Source organism: Meleagris gallopavo, chromosome 15 (assembly GCF_905368555.1).
Source record: "Meleagris gallopavo chromosome 15, MGAL_WU_HG_1.1, whole genome shotgun sequence".
Classification (NCBI taxonomy): Eukaryota; Metazoa; Chordata; class Aves; order Galliformes; family Phasianidae; genus Meleagris; species Meleagris gallopavo.
The window spans coordinates 987708-1004357 of NC_139418.1; the positions used below are offsets into that span (position 1 = coordinate 987708).

The following is a 16650-nucleotide window of genomic DNA, read 5'->3' on the forward strand; positions in this document are numbered from 1 at the left end:
GGTTATGGAGGGCACCCCTGGCATTTCCCTACGTATCGAGCAGGACAGGACGTGTTTGTTCTCCGCAGAAATCTCCCGAAGGCGTCGCTCTGCATTTGCACGGCCTCGGGTGCATTGCTTGCGGGGAACGGAGCAGTAAAAAAATCGTCGTTCACATAAGCGATGCTGTCCCAGCACGCGTGGAACAACAATTTCATGTGGTGCAGTTATCCCCGAGATCACCCAGTTTAAGTACTCACCTTTATTTTTTGCCCTTCCTCGCTTAACGGTTTCTTCTGGCTGCTACCATTGTTCTTAGCCCAGTGTGCACGTCTGGACTAATGACGTCTTCTGGCCGGAAAAAAAGGGATGATTGGCTGAAAATACAAGACGGGGCGGTACGAAGAGAACAGAAGACGTTCTCCGGGCTGTGGGGCGTGGTAAATGCAGCGCTGCGGCCGCCAACCGGGAGAGGGAACGCGAAGGGGGCGGGAAGTGATGGGGGGGGGGGGGGAGAGGGGGGAGTGGCTTCGGGTGACAGAAATTGGCACTTGGGGGAGATTTAGGTCGCTCAGCAGTCGAGGTAGATAACAGATCTGTTTCGAGGTCATAGAACGTGCTGGATTATTGGAAGGGACCCACAAGGATCAACCGAGTCCAGACTCCACACAGAACTGCCCCAGAATCAAATCCTGTGTCTGTTAAAGCTGTCTGAATATTTCTTGAGCTCTTGCAGTTTGGATTCTGTTACCACTGTCCTGGGGAGCCTGTTCCAGTGAAATATGTTTTTAAATAAGCCTTTCAAATGAATCAGTGAAAGAACTTGTGCACTAAATGAAAACCTATGTCAGAAAGTTTACATTTAATCTATTCAAGATGTCTTATTCAGTCTTGATTGAACTGTTTTCATAATATTAATTATCTGTGTTTTTCTTTTATAGTAAATTATTATGATCAGCTAGATTTTGCTGATGGAGATATTTATGATCTTGTTTCAAAGTTTTAATCTTGGCGGCTATCTGCTGTTTGTTATTCATGGTGCTCCAGTCTTCAGTTGAGCAATTATGTCCTCTTTTGGGTCTCTATTAAGAAGCTTTTGAAGGGGAACTACAAAAAATATTTGTCTCACTGTAAGCTACCCAAAGCTATAGGGCAGGTGTCAGTAACTCTTTACAGGGTGAATGCCTTTACGCCGGTGTGTGACATCCTCAGTCTGGGTTTTTACCTTAATTGAAGGCAAACATGAGATCAGAGATCAGAGATTTAAAGTAATAGTTGTGATCAGCTGTGACACTAAGGGATGGTTCTACATTCTTAGTATTTACAAAGACTGATGCACAAATACCATAATTAGGGTAAGACCAGGGCTTGAAGAGAGACTCTTGAGATAAGAGATCATGAAAATCGTGTTAGGAGGGAGGGTATTAAAGCAGGCACCACAGCTGTGTGTTGAGATGTTTGTTTGTAAATCTGCCTGACTGTTGGGGACATCACTGTCCACAGCATAGGAGAGTAGCCCAGGTGCAAGAACATTAAGCAGAGCTGAAAGGTCTAACAAACTAGTAAGAAAAAAGGCAAATTTGAGGCAGGTCTCCTAAAAACCTTGAAGTCAAGCATTAGGTAACTGTGCAAAGGGCAAGAGATGTGGCAGAAAACTAGAGAAATTATCTTCAATGGTAAAGGTGTAGTAAAGGAATGAATTAAAGCCAAAATGAACGTAGCCTGACAAATTCTTCCAACAGGTGACTGCATCTTGGAAAGAGGCAGTATATGTATAAAATGTATAATTACTTTGACTGGTTTTAGCCCAGTCAAAGCAAATAACCAGTTTTTTGGTCACACTTCTGGTATTTCAGGCAGCAGTGTGCATAACCACAGCTGGTTATTAAAATATTAGTGTTCAGGCTTTTTTTTCCGTGTTTCTTTGAGAGGGTTTACCTGTTGAATAAAGGCTGTTGAGCTCAAAATTCTTGGGTTTCTTCATCACCAACTCAGTCACAGATTGGTGAGCCATGTTTTACCTGTGTGTGCCCAGGGACACTAACAGCTGACTGCCCCAGTCCTCCCCAGATGGATCAATTTACCTTTGTCATTAGTCAACGTTAAGGGAAGTTTGGGTATTTCATTTGATTTTATGAAGTGGTAACACATTGGGTTGGGGTGTTTTTAACAATTTTGTATTGCTACAGAACAGTAAGAACACTTTTTTTTTTTTTTTTTTTAAATGTATTGTAGAGGATATCATACCTTGGCAGACAAAAGAGCACCTTTGGGCTGAGGAGGCCTTGGTGACATTTTTAGGGTGACTAGTTGGAAATTGTGTATTTCTTATCAATCAAGCAAACAGTAAGCTCCAACATAAATTGGGTATCGTATATATTTATATTATATATTGCATGCAGTGGTCTCCTAGCCAAATTTACATGGTGTGTGAACTAAGGTGGGTGCTCACTAGTGTTTCAGTACCTGCAGTCAGCCCCCTGCAGCTGTAACAGGTACATCAATGCAGTAAAAGGAAAATGCAATGTTCAGACACTCCCAGGTGCTCCTGGAGTTAGAAAATCATAATAACAGCAAATACATGTGCTGGGGCCAACCATGGCTTGCTCTGGTGCAGACAGGATAGAAACCTCTGGGAGGTTTTGCTGATCTGTGAGGTTACAAAGAAATCTATCGATTTTTATTTATTTATTTTTTCTTTAACTTATATCCAACTTCTGGCTGCGCTCCCGGTTTTTAAAGGCCCAAATACTTCATATAATAGAAATGCTTTTTACTTGGCTGGCATTTCTCAACTGCATAAAGAAGCAGTGAACACTGGTAGGGTTAAGTTCTTTTCTTGCTGTGGGTTTATAGCCTCTTGGTTTTGATTGATTGGCTCTCGCGATGATAATAAGCTCTCAGAGAAGGAAGCTGGAATCCGAGGAGACCAGAGGGGATTGTCAGGGTCGAAACCAGGGGTAAATTGCTGCCGAAGGTCACTTGAGGAAAGGTTTTCAGGAGGTGTTTTGCAGCGCATTCTGCCCTTTCTCAGCTGCTTACAGGGCTGGGGGAGCAGACAGCTTTGATTTTCACACATGGGGTGTTATCTCTGCGTGGTATCAGTTTGTTTCTCCGCACAGTTCCTAAGCATGTCCTAAATTCAAGAGCTTTCTGGCGCCGATCTTTATACTTCTGTGCGAGCGATTCTCCCGTTGCAGCCTCCCGGTCCTCCCACCCAGCCGAGCCGTCCCATCCTGCTCTGGAGGTTGGATGGGAGCTCGCCGGTGGCTGCGAGTGATCAGACTAGGACTGTTACGGGAGAGACCCGCTTTCCCGCCTGTAATCCGACTTCATTTACTCTGTCCAAAAGAGTAAGTAGGAAATAGGCTTTTTTTTTTTTTTTTTTCCTTTTATTTTCCCGTCTCCCTTTTTAGTTTAACAAGGGTAGAATCTACTGCCTCCTTTAATCGTGCTCTTAAAACCCCTCTGGGAGATGTTGTTCTCAGCCGGAGCGTGCTGGGACTGTGCTAACCCATGTTTAGCCGATGCCTGTCACTTCTTATACACGTTTCCCTTCCAGCCCGTACTCTGACAGCGGCGGGCGCATCGTCTGTCTGGAGCTGAAAGGGGGAGGGAGCGGGGGCTTTGCTGCGTCTCTCTCTCACGGAAACTCAGCCATGTCTTTAAGTCGGAGACCGCAAGCCTCCTCCCAGCAACGGGTCTCCTTAGGGAAAAAAAAAAAAAAAAAAAAAAAAAAAAAAAAAAAAAAAAAAAAAAGATAAAAAGCAAAAGGAAGGGGTGGCGGGTAGGAAAAAAAAAGAAAAAGGAAAAGGAGAGAAAGGGGTGGGGGAAGTAGGGGAAAAAAAAAAAGAGAAAGGGAAAAAAAAAAAAGAGGGGTGGGAAAAGAAGGGAAAAAAAAAAGGGGGGGGAGGGAGGAAAAAAAAAAAGAACTAGGAATAGTAATAAAAAAACAGGAGCTGCGGAGCGGCAGCGGCGGGGGTCTCGCAGCCTCCACCCCCGGCACGCAGGTGACTCCGCGGCCTCTGGGTGGCGCCGCCAGCGCGGGCCGCCGCCGTGCGCCCGGTAAGAGACGCGCGGGGCCGCGGCGCCCGGCACAGAGAGCGGCGGCGGAGCGGGGGCAGCGCGGCGGAGCGCAGCGCAGCGGCCGCCTCTCTCCGCGCACGGCGGCTGCGGAGCTGCGCGGGACCAGGACGCCTCCCGCGCCCGGAGCGAACTTCTTACCGCCGGTGCGTCCCGGTGCCCGTTTGCTGGGAACTTGGGCTGCTCGCTGAAATATTGGATTATGTTCCTGCCGAGCCGGGCTGCGGGGAGCTGAGTAGGGGAGGAAGAATGAGGGTCTATTGGATGGTCTTCTGCCTTATTTGCTGCACCGCGAAGGGACAAGTGGTGTACTCCATTGCCGAGGGAACAGAGCGCGGAGCGTTTGTTGGAAACGTAGCGAAGGATTTAGGAATAAACGCGGCTGCACTTTCAGTCCGGAAATTTCGCATGATCACCGGTTCAAGTAAGCAATATTTTAATATAAATGCAACCACAGGGGTTTTATCTGTTAACGAGCCAATAGACAGAGAGCAGCTTTGTGAACTAAAATCTACATGTCTTCTGAATTATGAACTTGTACTGGAAAACCCTCTAGAGCTTTATAGGATGGAATTTAAAGTCCTGGATGTAAATGACAACTCTCCCAGCTTTCCTTTAAGTGAATATCGTGTAAGTGTGCCTGAGTTCCTGTCACCTGGGGCAAGGTTTGCACTCCCTACTGCCCAAGATCTCGATGAAGGTACTAATGGTGTCCAGAATTATATTCTGGACCTTGATGACCATTTCCATTTGGAAATGCAGATGCGCGGGGACGGGAGTGTGTATCCTGAATTGGTGCTGAAGAAAGCCTTAGACAGGGAACAGCAAGCCACTCACAGACTTGTTCTTACAGCCAAAGATGGTGGAGATCCTCCAAGGTCTGGTGATGTCCCTGTCGTTGTGACTGTTCTGGATACCAATGACAATGCACCAGAATTTGAGCAATCAGTCTACAGGGCGAGTGTCCTGGAAAACTCCCCCAGTGGCACATTGGTAGTGCAAGTGCACGCCACAGACTTGGATGAAGGTCCCAATGGAGAGGTCACGTATTTGTTTAGCAATGCTACGGCTGCTGACCTACAGCAAATGTTCTTAATTCACCCACACACTGGGGAGGTGACAGTCAGTGGCGATTTAGCAGTTCAGAGACCTCTCCTCGAGATGCTTATTGAAGCAAGGGATAAAGGGGCATTTGCCTTGTCAAGCACAGCTAAGCTGCTGGTGGAGATCACTGATGTGAACAATCACGGCCCAGAGATAACGATTGCATCCCTTTCCAATCCCATCCCTGAGGATGCTGTTCCTGGCACAGTGATAGCACTGCTGAGTATTGTGGATAAGGACCCTGGGGAGAACGGGAAAGTAGCCTGCCAGATCCCTGACAACCTTCCCTTCCAGTTAAAACCTTCCCTGGAAAACTACTACAGCCTGGTCACCAGCGGGCTCCTAGACCGAGAGCTAATCAGTGGGTACAACATCACCATCACCGCCACAGACTTGGGATCTCCTCCCATCACCACTCAGCAGACACTTTGGGTGCAGATTTCTGATGTGAACGACAACCCCCCTGTCTTTGCTGCTGGTACATTTGATGTGTTTGTGGAGGAGAACAATCCACTTGGTGCTTTTCTCTACCAGGTCTCAGCCTCTGACCTTGATATAGGGGAGAATGGGCAGATCTCTTACATACTCAGGAATTCAACAGTTGCAGGCAGTGCCCTGACCAGCTTTTTGTCTGTGAGCTTGGCCAATGGGAGCATCTATGCAAAACGTGCCTTTGACTTTGAGCAGCTTAGAAGCTTCCACTTCCAAGTGGAAGCCAAGGACAATGGGTCACCAGCCCTGAGTGCTGCCATGACTGTGAATGTTTACATCTCAGACCAGAATGACAATGCTCCAGCCATCCTGTATCCCATCAGCCAGAATGGCTCAGTGGCAGTGGAAGTTGTGCCCCGCCTGGCTGACGAGGACTACCTAGTGACCAAAGTGGTGGCAGATGATGAGGACAGTGCAGAGAATGCCTGGCTCTCCTATCACCTTGCCCACTCTACTGACTTCACGCTGTTTCACTTGGCACCACACTCGGGTGAGCTACGCACCAGTCGCTCCTTGCGCTCCACCGACCTCCTTAAGCACAAGGTGGTAGTGGTGGTGCGGGACCATGGGGAGCCTCCGCTCTCCTCCACAGTGACTGTGGGCATCCTGCTGGCTGACACTCTGCCCCAGGCTCTGCCTGACTTCGATGATAATGGGGAGCCACGGCCGCTGCTCAACGCTACAAACATCTACTTGATTGTTTCTCTTGCTTGTGTCTCCTTCATCTTTACAGTGTTCCTCCTCTTTCTTGCCATTGCACGGCTGTGCCACTGCTCGGCTTGTCACCGCCAGGGCTGCTGCTGCAGCGTTTGTTGCTGCTCAGCTGACGAGTATGAAAAATATCAATACAGTGTGCACATGCTTCCCAGCTCCCACCTCCCACCGGACGTGCTGGAGGTCACTGGTGTGGGTAAACTGACTCATACTTACTTGTACAGGGCATCTGTAGGCCTTGGGCTTGAGAACAGCAGCATCCCAAATGGGGATGCTGGGAATGTTCCCAACGGCTCAAGGTTACAAGTGCCAGGACCCTGCATCCAGGTGCAGCAGATCCAAAGCGACCGTTTGAGTGCTGTCCTCATGGTAAGTACTTCTTCCTTTCACTTGTTTTCTCCCAGTCACGTGGCCACTAAGAAGCTCAACCAGGAAAGTAGGTGTAATTTTATGGTGCCCATAGGAAACTTCTTATCCTTTTATATATTTCCTAAAGCTAGAATCTGACTGGAAAGCTCTTTTTGGATTGGAGTATGGTCATAGTGTAGCAGAATGTGCCACACACACTTACGGTATGCAGATGTGGCTGAAGATAAATACTTTGTAAGTTGAGCTATTCTATTCAGATAGCTAAGTAGAGTCGTGATAAGAGTTCACACAAGTTTCTAATCCATGAGAAGTTTTTCTACATTTACAGAACCAGTGATTTCTTTTCTAATTCTGGAGACTTTTTTCATTCAGGGTTGAGTAATTTAATGAGCCAGGATGCTGACTTACAGTGTCCAAGTTAGGAATATGTTGGAATAACAGGAATTCCATATTGAGAACCTCTTGAAAAAATGTCATTTATAGTACTCATCTCTATTTTCAAACCCTAACATGTGATGGGTGACAGTGGAAGAAAATATATAATTGTCATTACAGTTAGGGGCTGCAATGTGGGATACATTTATAGATCATATACATATATAGATCATATAGACCATATTTGTTACCAGGTCACTTGTCCAAGATTCAGTTTTTGTCTATGCAAAGTAAAATTAGTTGTGTTTTTAATAGGTGTTTTGCATCTTATGTATATTTCTGTGAAGTTTTGAGATGTTTTGTCTACACACTACCAACTTTCCCTATTATGTGTAGCTGACAACTAATGTATGGATCCAGCAGTTATGGGACCTAAAAGCATCATCGTTATTGTGAGCCAGATGAATTGCCTAGATAGGCTAGGTCATTTGATTTGTTTTTTTATTGTAATATTTAGTACTGTAATTAAAGAGTGATCTTTCTTAGTTACGTCAAGTTTGGATGCCTTAGTTAAGTAACTCAGCGAATCCTGGCCTTCAGGGTACTTTCTGAAACTCAACACACACCAGTGTGTCTCAAGTTCCAATTCTCCAGTTAGGGATAGTCACATGGTTGGACTAGATGATCTTAGTGCTCTTTTCTGATCTTAATAATTCTATGATTCTGAATGAGTCTACGTCAGTGCTTTTTAGAACTGAGAACAGAGGCCAGCTCTGTCTAGGCCAACGTTCTGTGCTAAGAGCTATTCCAGATGTTCCCAAGGCAAAGGTAAGAACCATTGGTAGACAGATATGATAATAATCTGTTTCCCACAGTTTTTGTCCTTATTAACAATTATTGGAGATTGTAGTAAGTTTGTAGTCATGATGCTTATTTCACAATTATGCTTTTTAATGCTTGGAAATGGCCAGTCCCCTTTTGAACCTGGATGTATGGGTAGCTTCAGTAATTTCTTTGGCTAACAAATACACATTCAGCTAGACAGTGTCTGAAAAATACTTCCTTTTGTAACTCTTGAACTTTTGTGTAGATTCATTGTTCACTCTTAACTATGCAGTCAGTTTCTTGTGTCTTTTATCCGCCTTTTAATGAGGTGAAGTAGTTTTGTAGTTGTTTTTTTGCTCTCTTTTCTGAACGCCTTTCACACAGAAATCGTATTCTCAAGGAAAGATCTTTTCTCAAATATATGCTACTTGATTTACTCCTGATGGTCTACCTAGTATTTAACAGAAAACCTGGCCAGTTTTTAGCCACCGTAGTGGAGTAGAAGACTGTGCCTCTCAGTAAGAAGATAGCAGTTGACAATATCAAAAGAAGAGTTTGTTCCTTATGCTTTTCTGTGTTTTGGAAATATCATTGATTATTTGGAGGATCTCAAAAAAAGCCTCCCGCAGTAAAAGCTTTCTAGTGGGGAGTTAAAAACTTTTTGGCTATTGCTTAATTCAGGGTTTGTTTGCATGAACACTAATTGTGTCTTAAAAGTGTATCCTTGGCTGTAGAGTAAGTCATAATTACAAAACTTTTATAACAAATTGTGATACAAAAGAACATTTTTACAATTAATGTCTGTGTTCCTATTGAGCAAAATCTTGAAACTCAGGTTGCTAAAATATTAATGGACTGAGTAATAATAAAAAATGCAAATGCATTCCTGTTCTTTGTAGTAGAAACAACCAAAATGTGCCCAATTACTTCTGTCTGGATTTCAGCCATTCAGGTAAATTTTTAGCCTTGAGATGTGATAGACATTTTTAGGAGCTTTCCATAGTGGGGAAAATAAATCCTGGATGTTTTCTTTAGCAAAATTTCTTTCCTTCGCTCCTATATTCAGGGATGGGTGACCATAGATGCAACAGGTGTGAGAAGTCCAAAGGCTGTGCATTAGTTGTGTTGAGCAGAAGAGTAATGAAGAAGGCTCAGAATTACGAAAATGTATCTATCCTTAGGAACAAAATATTATTAATTCGGTGCTGATGATCGTAGTGATTTGCATGCTGAACAATTAACAATGTGTATATAATACAGAGTGTTCAGCTCTGGGGATCTCACCATATCACAGAATCACAGAATGGCCAGAGTTGGAAGGGACCTCAAGGATCACGAATCTACAGCTCCCCTGCCACATGAGGACCACCAACCTCCCCATTTAATACCAGACCAGGCTGCCCAGGGCCCCATCCAACCTGGCCTTGGACACCACCAGGGATAGACGGGGCATCCACAGCCTCTCTGGGCAGCTGTTCCAGCACCTCACCATCACCTCTGTAAAGAACTTCCCCCTGACATCCAACCTAAATCTTCCCTCCCTCAACTTCAAACCATTTCCCCTTGTCCTGCTGTTATCTACCCTTTCCAAGAGTTGATTCCCCTCCTGTCTGTAGGCTCCCTTTAGATATTGAAAGGCCGCAATGAGGTCACCCTGCAGCCTTCTCTTTTCCAGGCTGAACAAGCCCAGCTCCCTCAGTCTGTCTTTGTAGTGGAGGTGCTCCAGTCCCCTGATCATCTTTGTGGCTCCTCTGGACCCTCTCCAACAGCTCTCTGTCAAAGATGAGCATGAACTATTAGAGCAGGTCCAGAAAAGGCAACAAGGATGATCACCTCCCTGTGGAGGCTGGCTGAGGGAGCTGGGGGAGAGAAGGCTCTGGAAAGACCTCCAGTCCCTAAAGGGGAGCTACTGGAAAACTGTGGAGGGGCTTTTTATCGGACATTGCAATGACAGGACGAGGGGTAATGGTTTCAAACTAAGAAATTATAAGTTTACATTAGATATAAAGAAAAAACTCTTCTTGATGAGGGCAGCGAGGCCATGGCACTGCTGCCCAGAGTGCTGTGGGTGCCCCATCCCTGGTTGTGCCCAAGGCCAGGTTGGATGGAGCTCGGACTTGAAGCAGCCTGGTCAGGTGGGTGACAACTAGCTCAGTGCAGAGCTCTTGGAACTGTGTGGACTTTAAGGTCCCTTCCCAGTTGTTCCATTGTTCTATGACTCTACTTATTCCTTGCAGAAATTCCAAGTTATGAAAATCAGGAGTGAATAGAAGATACAGTTGCTGTACTTTAATTTCTTTGCCTCCATTGGGATTGCCAAGTTATAGAATAAAGTAAAATAGAACTATTTGAAAAATAGTTATCTTGGATAGAAAAGAGAACTGTCACTTGTTCTTGAAAACTGTTCCTTTACCAAATCCCTTTCATTGCTCTATTATTGAATATTTTACTCCTTTTATATTAAAATGAGAGGACAAGCATTTTTTTAGCATTTACCAATGGATATTTTGATAAGAAATAGCATATAAGTTTGTTCATTGAATTTTGTGCTTACATGATTTCAGACCAACTCATTTGGATTTACAGATATGAGCATTACATTACCCTCTGAACTAAATGTAACAAAAAGTAAGCATCAAATATTTAAAAGGAAAAGGGAGCAACTCCTTTGTTATAAAGCAAGGCACTGGGAATGACTCCAAAATTATAATATAAGCAGAAGTTAAATCCCCAACTTAAAAAAGTATTCTTAGGATTATAATTTTTAGCACCTGGAAGACAGAGAAATGTCTACATATACTACAAGTTAGTGGAAGTTCCAGAGATTAAATGTGTTTTCAAAATTTAGGTTTATTTATTTATAGTTGGTCCTCTTTTGATACTGAATTGAATGACAGACTTGAATGCTTTTTACATATACAGAAGTGTGAGACCATTTTGTGCTTTTACATTTTCTATTTAGGTTAGTGCTAAAAATAGAACTTTGGCCACAACTGTAGTACAGTAAACTGTAACATCTTTCAGCATCTTACTGTCTCTTTGTGCAGTGTAGCATGTGTGACAGCCAAGTGAAAAGCATTTTACATGGCAATGCTACATTGCTGTATTAGAGACAAAGACATTAGTGGCCTTACTGACTAAAGGAAGCATTAGTTCACTGGGGTCATTAGTTTTCGGGGTCATGATGTGGCCATGGATTGTTGCAGTGTTTTTGTTGCTTGTTTTGTCCATTATGTGCACAAAAGGCCTGTAAGATATCAGCGCATTCAGAGCATAGTGAGCTCTCTGTGATTTTGCACTCAGTATTTAGGTTACATCAACAAAAACAGACACAAATGTGGTAGTGGAGAATATTTCCTGGTAAACTGTAGTGACAGTGGGATCATTTTATGTTAAGTGGCATGCATTTCAAGCGACAAAAGTAGATGCACTTCTTGACAGTGGCATGCAATCTGGGCTGAGCTGCTGTAGGCTAAGCATCAGTGGCTTATCACAGAAGTAAGGACCAGCCATGTAAGTCCCCTATGCATCTCATTCTGATGGGAGCATGCCTTGTAACTTAACCAAATAGAAAGGTAAAGCACCATGCCATTTTCTACTGTCTGTGCAGATAACAAGCTGCCCAGACACAGCAGTCCTGTGCCCATTTTTTTAGAAGTCAGACGTGTAGGGAGATTTCTTGGCTACAGAAGTTACTCTTGGAGTCAGGCCAAGAAAATCCTTGAAACAGTAAGTCAAAGGAATTCAGCAATGGGAATTCAGTAGATTTCCCTCCTTCTGTCCACTGCACTTATCTTTCCCAAAGAAGGATACAGCCTCAAAGTTCAACAAAAAGGACAGTGTGTCCAGGAAAGTCTACAGATGTTGCCTGGCCTGAAACTTTGCATGTCTGATGTCTGCCTTGGAGTACTATTTATAGAAGTAGTGGAGGGGAGGGAGAGTGACAGAAGGAGAAGCTCAAGACAAAGGCCTTGAGGGGATGCGAAGAGTAATGTGACTGTATTTGGAGATGTTTAAAGGCAAAAGCAGTGATGGGGAAGCCTGAATGAACTGGGCTGAGGGAGAGTGGATGTGAGTAGTACTTCTTGTATGAAAGCATAAGACAAGAAAACACCATTTGGATCAAGGCCAGCCCTTTCCTATATGAGCCAGCATTTGATCTTAAATCTTCGTATTTAAAGATTTAAATTTTAATTGTAAAAATGCTCCTTTTATTTGCAAAATTCATTAAGTTGTGCCCAGGGTTCCAATTGGAAAGTTATTCCTCCAAGGCTTTGAAACCAACTTCTAACATTCTGCCAACAGTTATTTGCTATTAACTTGTAGACGTCTGTTCTCATGCCAGCAATGTCATTTTAGTATAAATAGTTCTTTTCCCTCTTAAGTACTGGCTTTCTTCATAGTTCAGAAAGCAACCATATTTTTTTCTTAGGCTTTATTTGACTATGCTAAACAGATCAACCTCTTTTAGTCTTTTTTTCTAGGGTCATCTCTGTATTTGTCTGGTCATGCTAACATCCCTTCTCTGCATCTGCTCTTCCTTTGTGGAAGCATATTTCTTGCAAATTTGTTCCCCAGACTATGTATATTTCCATAGGGCCTTCTACACAGTGATAGAAATATTTCCCTATCCAGAGGGTAGAAAATACATTGCCTGATACTTCTTGAGGCAGAAGTTACCTCCTCCATAGATGGAATATGTTGATTGATCTATCAGGTAAGTATTAATCGTAGTACTTCTTTGATGGTAAAATAGATGGGTAAATCTTCCAAAATGGTGTTTCTTGTGCCTAACTTCATCAATCTAAACATTTGATGATTGAACATTTGGAAGGCAAAGCCACCTGCTGAGAGCGACTCATCCTCTTAGTCTGAGTCATCTTTTCACTTAGTTTAGACATAATCTGTAGACAGTGCTCAGACTTGATGCACAACTTTTAAAAGACTGAAGTTAGGTGGAATGAATAGTGCCTTGTGGGAGTCTGCACTTTGGGTTCTTAGGTGTAATTCATTTCTGTGACAGGTGTCAAGTTGTTACTGCAGTTAATAATGTCGTATGGTTGTCTTCAGCAAATATTATTAGGTTTGCACAATATCCTGTAACATCATTAAACTTTTCAATGTTTTACTTTGGGCCCTGGAAGCCATCCCTGGATGTCAGCTAATACCACCAGCCCTTGAGGATTCCCTCTCCATTGTCCTCTTTGTAGGCTAATTCTGCTAGTCTCTAAAGAGCTATGCTGCTGGAGTTGGATCCAGTTCTATCGCTTGGCGTGTTGCAGTGTCTCTAGTTCTGCCCTTGCTACAGTTCTGTTGAATCTAGTTAGTCAGTCAAGACCATATGTAGGGTTCCTGATATTGATCAAGCTCCCCAGTCCCTCATAGCATTTACTGCATGATGGTAGCAACATTTCCATCTTGAAAGCAGAGTAAGGAACCAGTTGTCTCATACTTTGTGCCTATATAATGTCTCATGTGCTTACCAAATGATAGTAAGCTATTATTAACATCCATGACAATTATACAAGAGTAAAAATACCCTATTAAAAGCATTTAAAGCCACTGCCACTTAGTTTTCTTTGAATACTTTAATTTTATAGTCAGTTCTCCAGTGTCTGGAAGGTGGGACTTCCCAAGTAACCAAATAGTCTAAGTATTGTGGAGTATCTTAGACCATGCAGGTTGAGATGTTCATGACTGCATGAATCCAGCTCACAGCTAGGGCATTGTGTTGGCTGGACTGGTGCAGAGCTTGAGCTGAGCTAAGACAGCTCTGCTTGATGCATACTGGTGCTCCAGTCCTCAGAAGCTGTGTTAGCTGAGAGCTACTTGCATGTAGTTGTATCCATGAATCCTGCTGGACCAAACTTTCTCAGTGCAAACTAAAGTTAGTTTTCCATATCAGCAACGTAGTTCACTTCTAGATCATAAAGGCTCTGCGTTACATCTAAGGCTTGTTGAAGGACTTGCTCTGCCTCTTGGTTGCTCCTCATTACTGTGCATGCTTGTGCAGCATCCTTGCTTGCTACTGGGAAAATCCTTTGCAGAAGGCAGTTCTGTAAACTATCAGTGCATACACTGGAAATGTGCCCATATAGAGAGGTCTCTGCTTGCAGAGGCTGAGTATTTAGTTTTGACATATGAGGGAATAGCCTTTGAAAGAATTATTATGAACACAGTAGACTTGTAGTCCTGCTATGTCAGAGTACAGGGAAACAGTATCAAAATGTGTTATGACTGAGGTAGTTGAGGGACTTCCAGAAAACACACCTCTCCGTCAATTATCTTTGTTGCAGAATCATGATTTTCACAGTGTGGAAATTATTTCTGATTCATTGGGGTTAAAAAGATTGAGATGATAAAAGGAATTTTGGTTAAGTGTGACTTGATGTGGACTGTCTTAAGAGCTGTCAGAAGTGTTAAAAAGGCAATCAGGCATTTGGGAATTAAGGGATTGGCAAGCCAAAAACTCAAAGACTTTTTGCGATCAGAGACATTTGGAGAATAAAAACAAATTCAACAAGCAGAAGATATATGTCAGAGAAAGAAGGTACATTAGAAAGAAAAAAAGGGAGTTTTTATTTTCCAGTCTTCGAACAGTGTCTCTAAGGAACAATGATTTGTTTTTATTCTTTGGATTCTTTCTTTCTGAAGGAATGGTTTATTTATTTGTTCTAATTGGTTATTTCTTCTGTCCCTCCCTGGGCTCATCTCAGCCTGATGGATGTTTTCCCCCTGACACCTTGTTCAATGAAAGCCATCTTTTCTTTCTTGTTCTGAAAGAGCTGCCTCCTCAAAGTAAAACACCTTTGTATGATTGGTCTGCAAAATCAAAGTTTATGATGTTCATTTAAGAAACATGAGGCTCTTGGTTCCAAGAAGCACTGTGCTGTTCCTCATCCCTTGCCAATTCTTGTGCAGCAAGCAGAAGCTGAGCAAGGTAGTTTTACAGCTGAATGGGCTTAGCTGTTATGTGTATTGGGAATGTATTTTAAATAGCTGTTAGGCCCTGCTTTGTAGCCAGCAGTTATGTAGGGATTGGTGCAATATCCATATGTTTCAAGCAGTTTTCATTGCACGATGTTACATTCGCAGGGATGTGATCAGACTTATAATATTAGGGCATATAGCCTGATTTTCAGACTTCTCCTTTTGTAAGATCCCATGAATCTCTGTGCAAGAGAGATTAGAGTGACTGGAGAGAGTACAAAGAAGAGCCACTAAATTTGGGACTGGAATATCTCTTCAATGAGTAAAGGCTGAGAGAGTGAGGACTCTTGTGGCCTGGAGAAGAAAAAGCAGAGAGATCTCATTTATGGAAAATGTCAGAAGAGATGGTGTAAGAAAGATGGAGCCAGGCTCTTTTCAGTGCTGCCTAGCGCCAAGACAAGAGACAGTGGTCACAAAGTGAAACACAGAAGGTTCCCTTTGAACATCAGGAAGCACTTTTATGCTGTGAAAGTGGTGGCACTGGCATGGGTTGGCCAGAGAGGTTGTGAGATTCTCCTTCTTGGAGACGGTCAAAACCTGCCTGGATGCAGTCCTAAGAAGGATGCTCTGGATGGCCCTGCTTGAGCAGGGGTTGGACCAGATGGACCCCGAAGTCCCTTCCAACCTCAACCACTCTGATTCTGTGATGTTCTTAATGGAGGACTGTTCTGGGTGTGCTCTACTCTGAGGAGCTGTGTGATGATGAGGGACAAATGCTGCAGCTTCTGTGTTAGAGTGTATCCTTGAGCACCGTTCCTAATGGAAAAAAATAGTCTTGGGCAATTCCTAGGAGAGTGTATGGTGCTGTGCTGCATTGACTATGAGAGACAGTTTTCTTTTTCTGAATGGACGGAGATTTAAAAAAAAAAAAATATATATATATATATAAATAATAGAAAATAATAATAATAGAAAATAATACACATTCAATTATATGTTTGATCAGGGATATCTTTTCTGTTTCTCATTTTCATTCAACATACCAAAGATAGCAAGAGCTCAAGACATTTGCCATGTGGTTAAGAGTGGAAGAACTATGGAATTTAAGGAGCTTTGTTCAGTAGGAAATAGAAAATCTGTGACTGCTGATAAACCATAGAAAAAGTGCTTTTTAGGGCAGTTGATGAGTTGAGTATTCAGTGACCCAATTTTATGAAGGAACACTGATTTTACGAAGAGCACCAGAAAGCTAAAGGTGCTGAAATGGAACTGATTTAACATTTTGTGTTGTAAACACAGATGACCTTTGCAGTGTTGCAGACTGAGGTGTTCATTCTTTTAAGGGATTTCAGATTTGCAGCCACAGTCCCATTGTATCATTCATTTTTCCATTATTCCTCCCACCTCCAGCCCCCTGAAATGGGGAGGTCTAGCCAAATTCGTTCAAATGATCAAATTCTGCTCTGTGTATCAACCTGCTATTTATCTCCTATAGTTTTAAATCATAAAAAAATCCATGATATTTCAGGGGTCATTAAAATGTGATGTATTAAATATATCTTCTTCAGTTTTCTTCTTTGTAGAACTGTATAGTGCAGTTATCATGCAGGATGGCCTTTATCAATTCTATCTATTTCTTCAAGAGGACCCTTTGTGTAATTTTTAAAATTTTTTTTGTTTTTGTTTTGGACAGTCATGAAAAATCTGAAGATAATTCAACTCTAAAAATATTGCTTGGAAGGAAATCAAGTGTAAAAGAAAATAATGTCCTCCCTTCCA

General features: G+C 42.9%; 1 protein-coding gene across 3 annotated transcripts in view; it reads left to right on the forward strand.

Annotated features, from left to right (window-relative positions):
* LOC100546766 (protocadherin alpha-C2-like) overlaps positions 1–16650 on the forward strand; it is a 102323-nt gene that overhangs the window by 25713 nt on the left and 59960 nt on the right. The window contains exon 1 of one of the 3 annotated variants that reach the window (XM_085236821.1): positions 3862–6741. The exons of 1 other annotated variant lie outside the window; for it this stretch is intronic. In XM_085236821.1, the coding sequence (XP_085092947.1) occupies positions 4312–6741 (2430 nt within the window). In that variant the 5' untranslated portion in view covers positions 3862–4311. Of the gene's footprint in view, positions 1–3861; positions 6742–16650 lie in introns of those variants that run through there. One more of the 3 variants, XM_085236820.1, reaches the window with a different exon arrangement.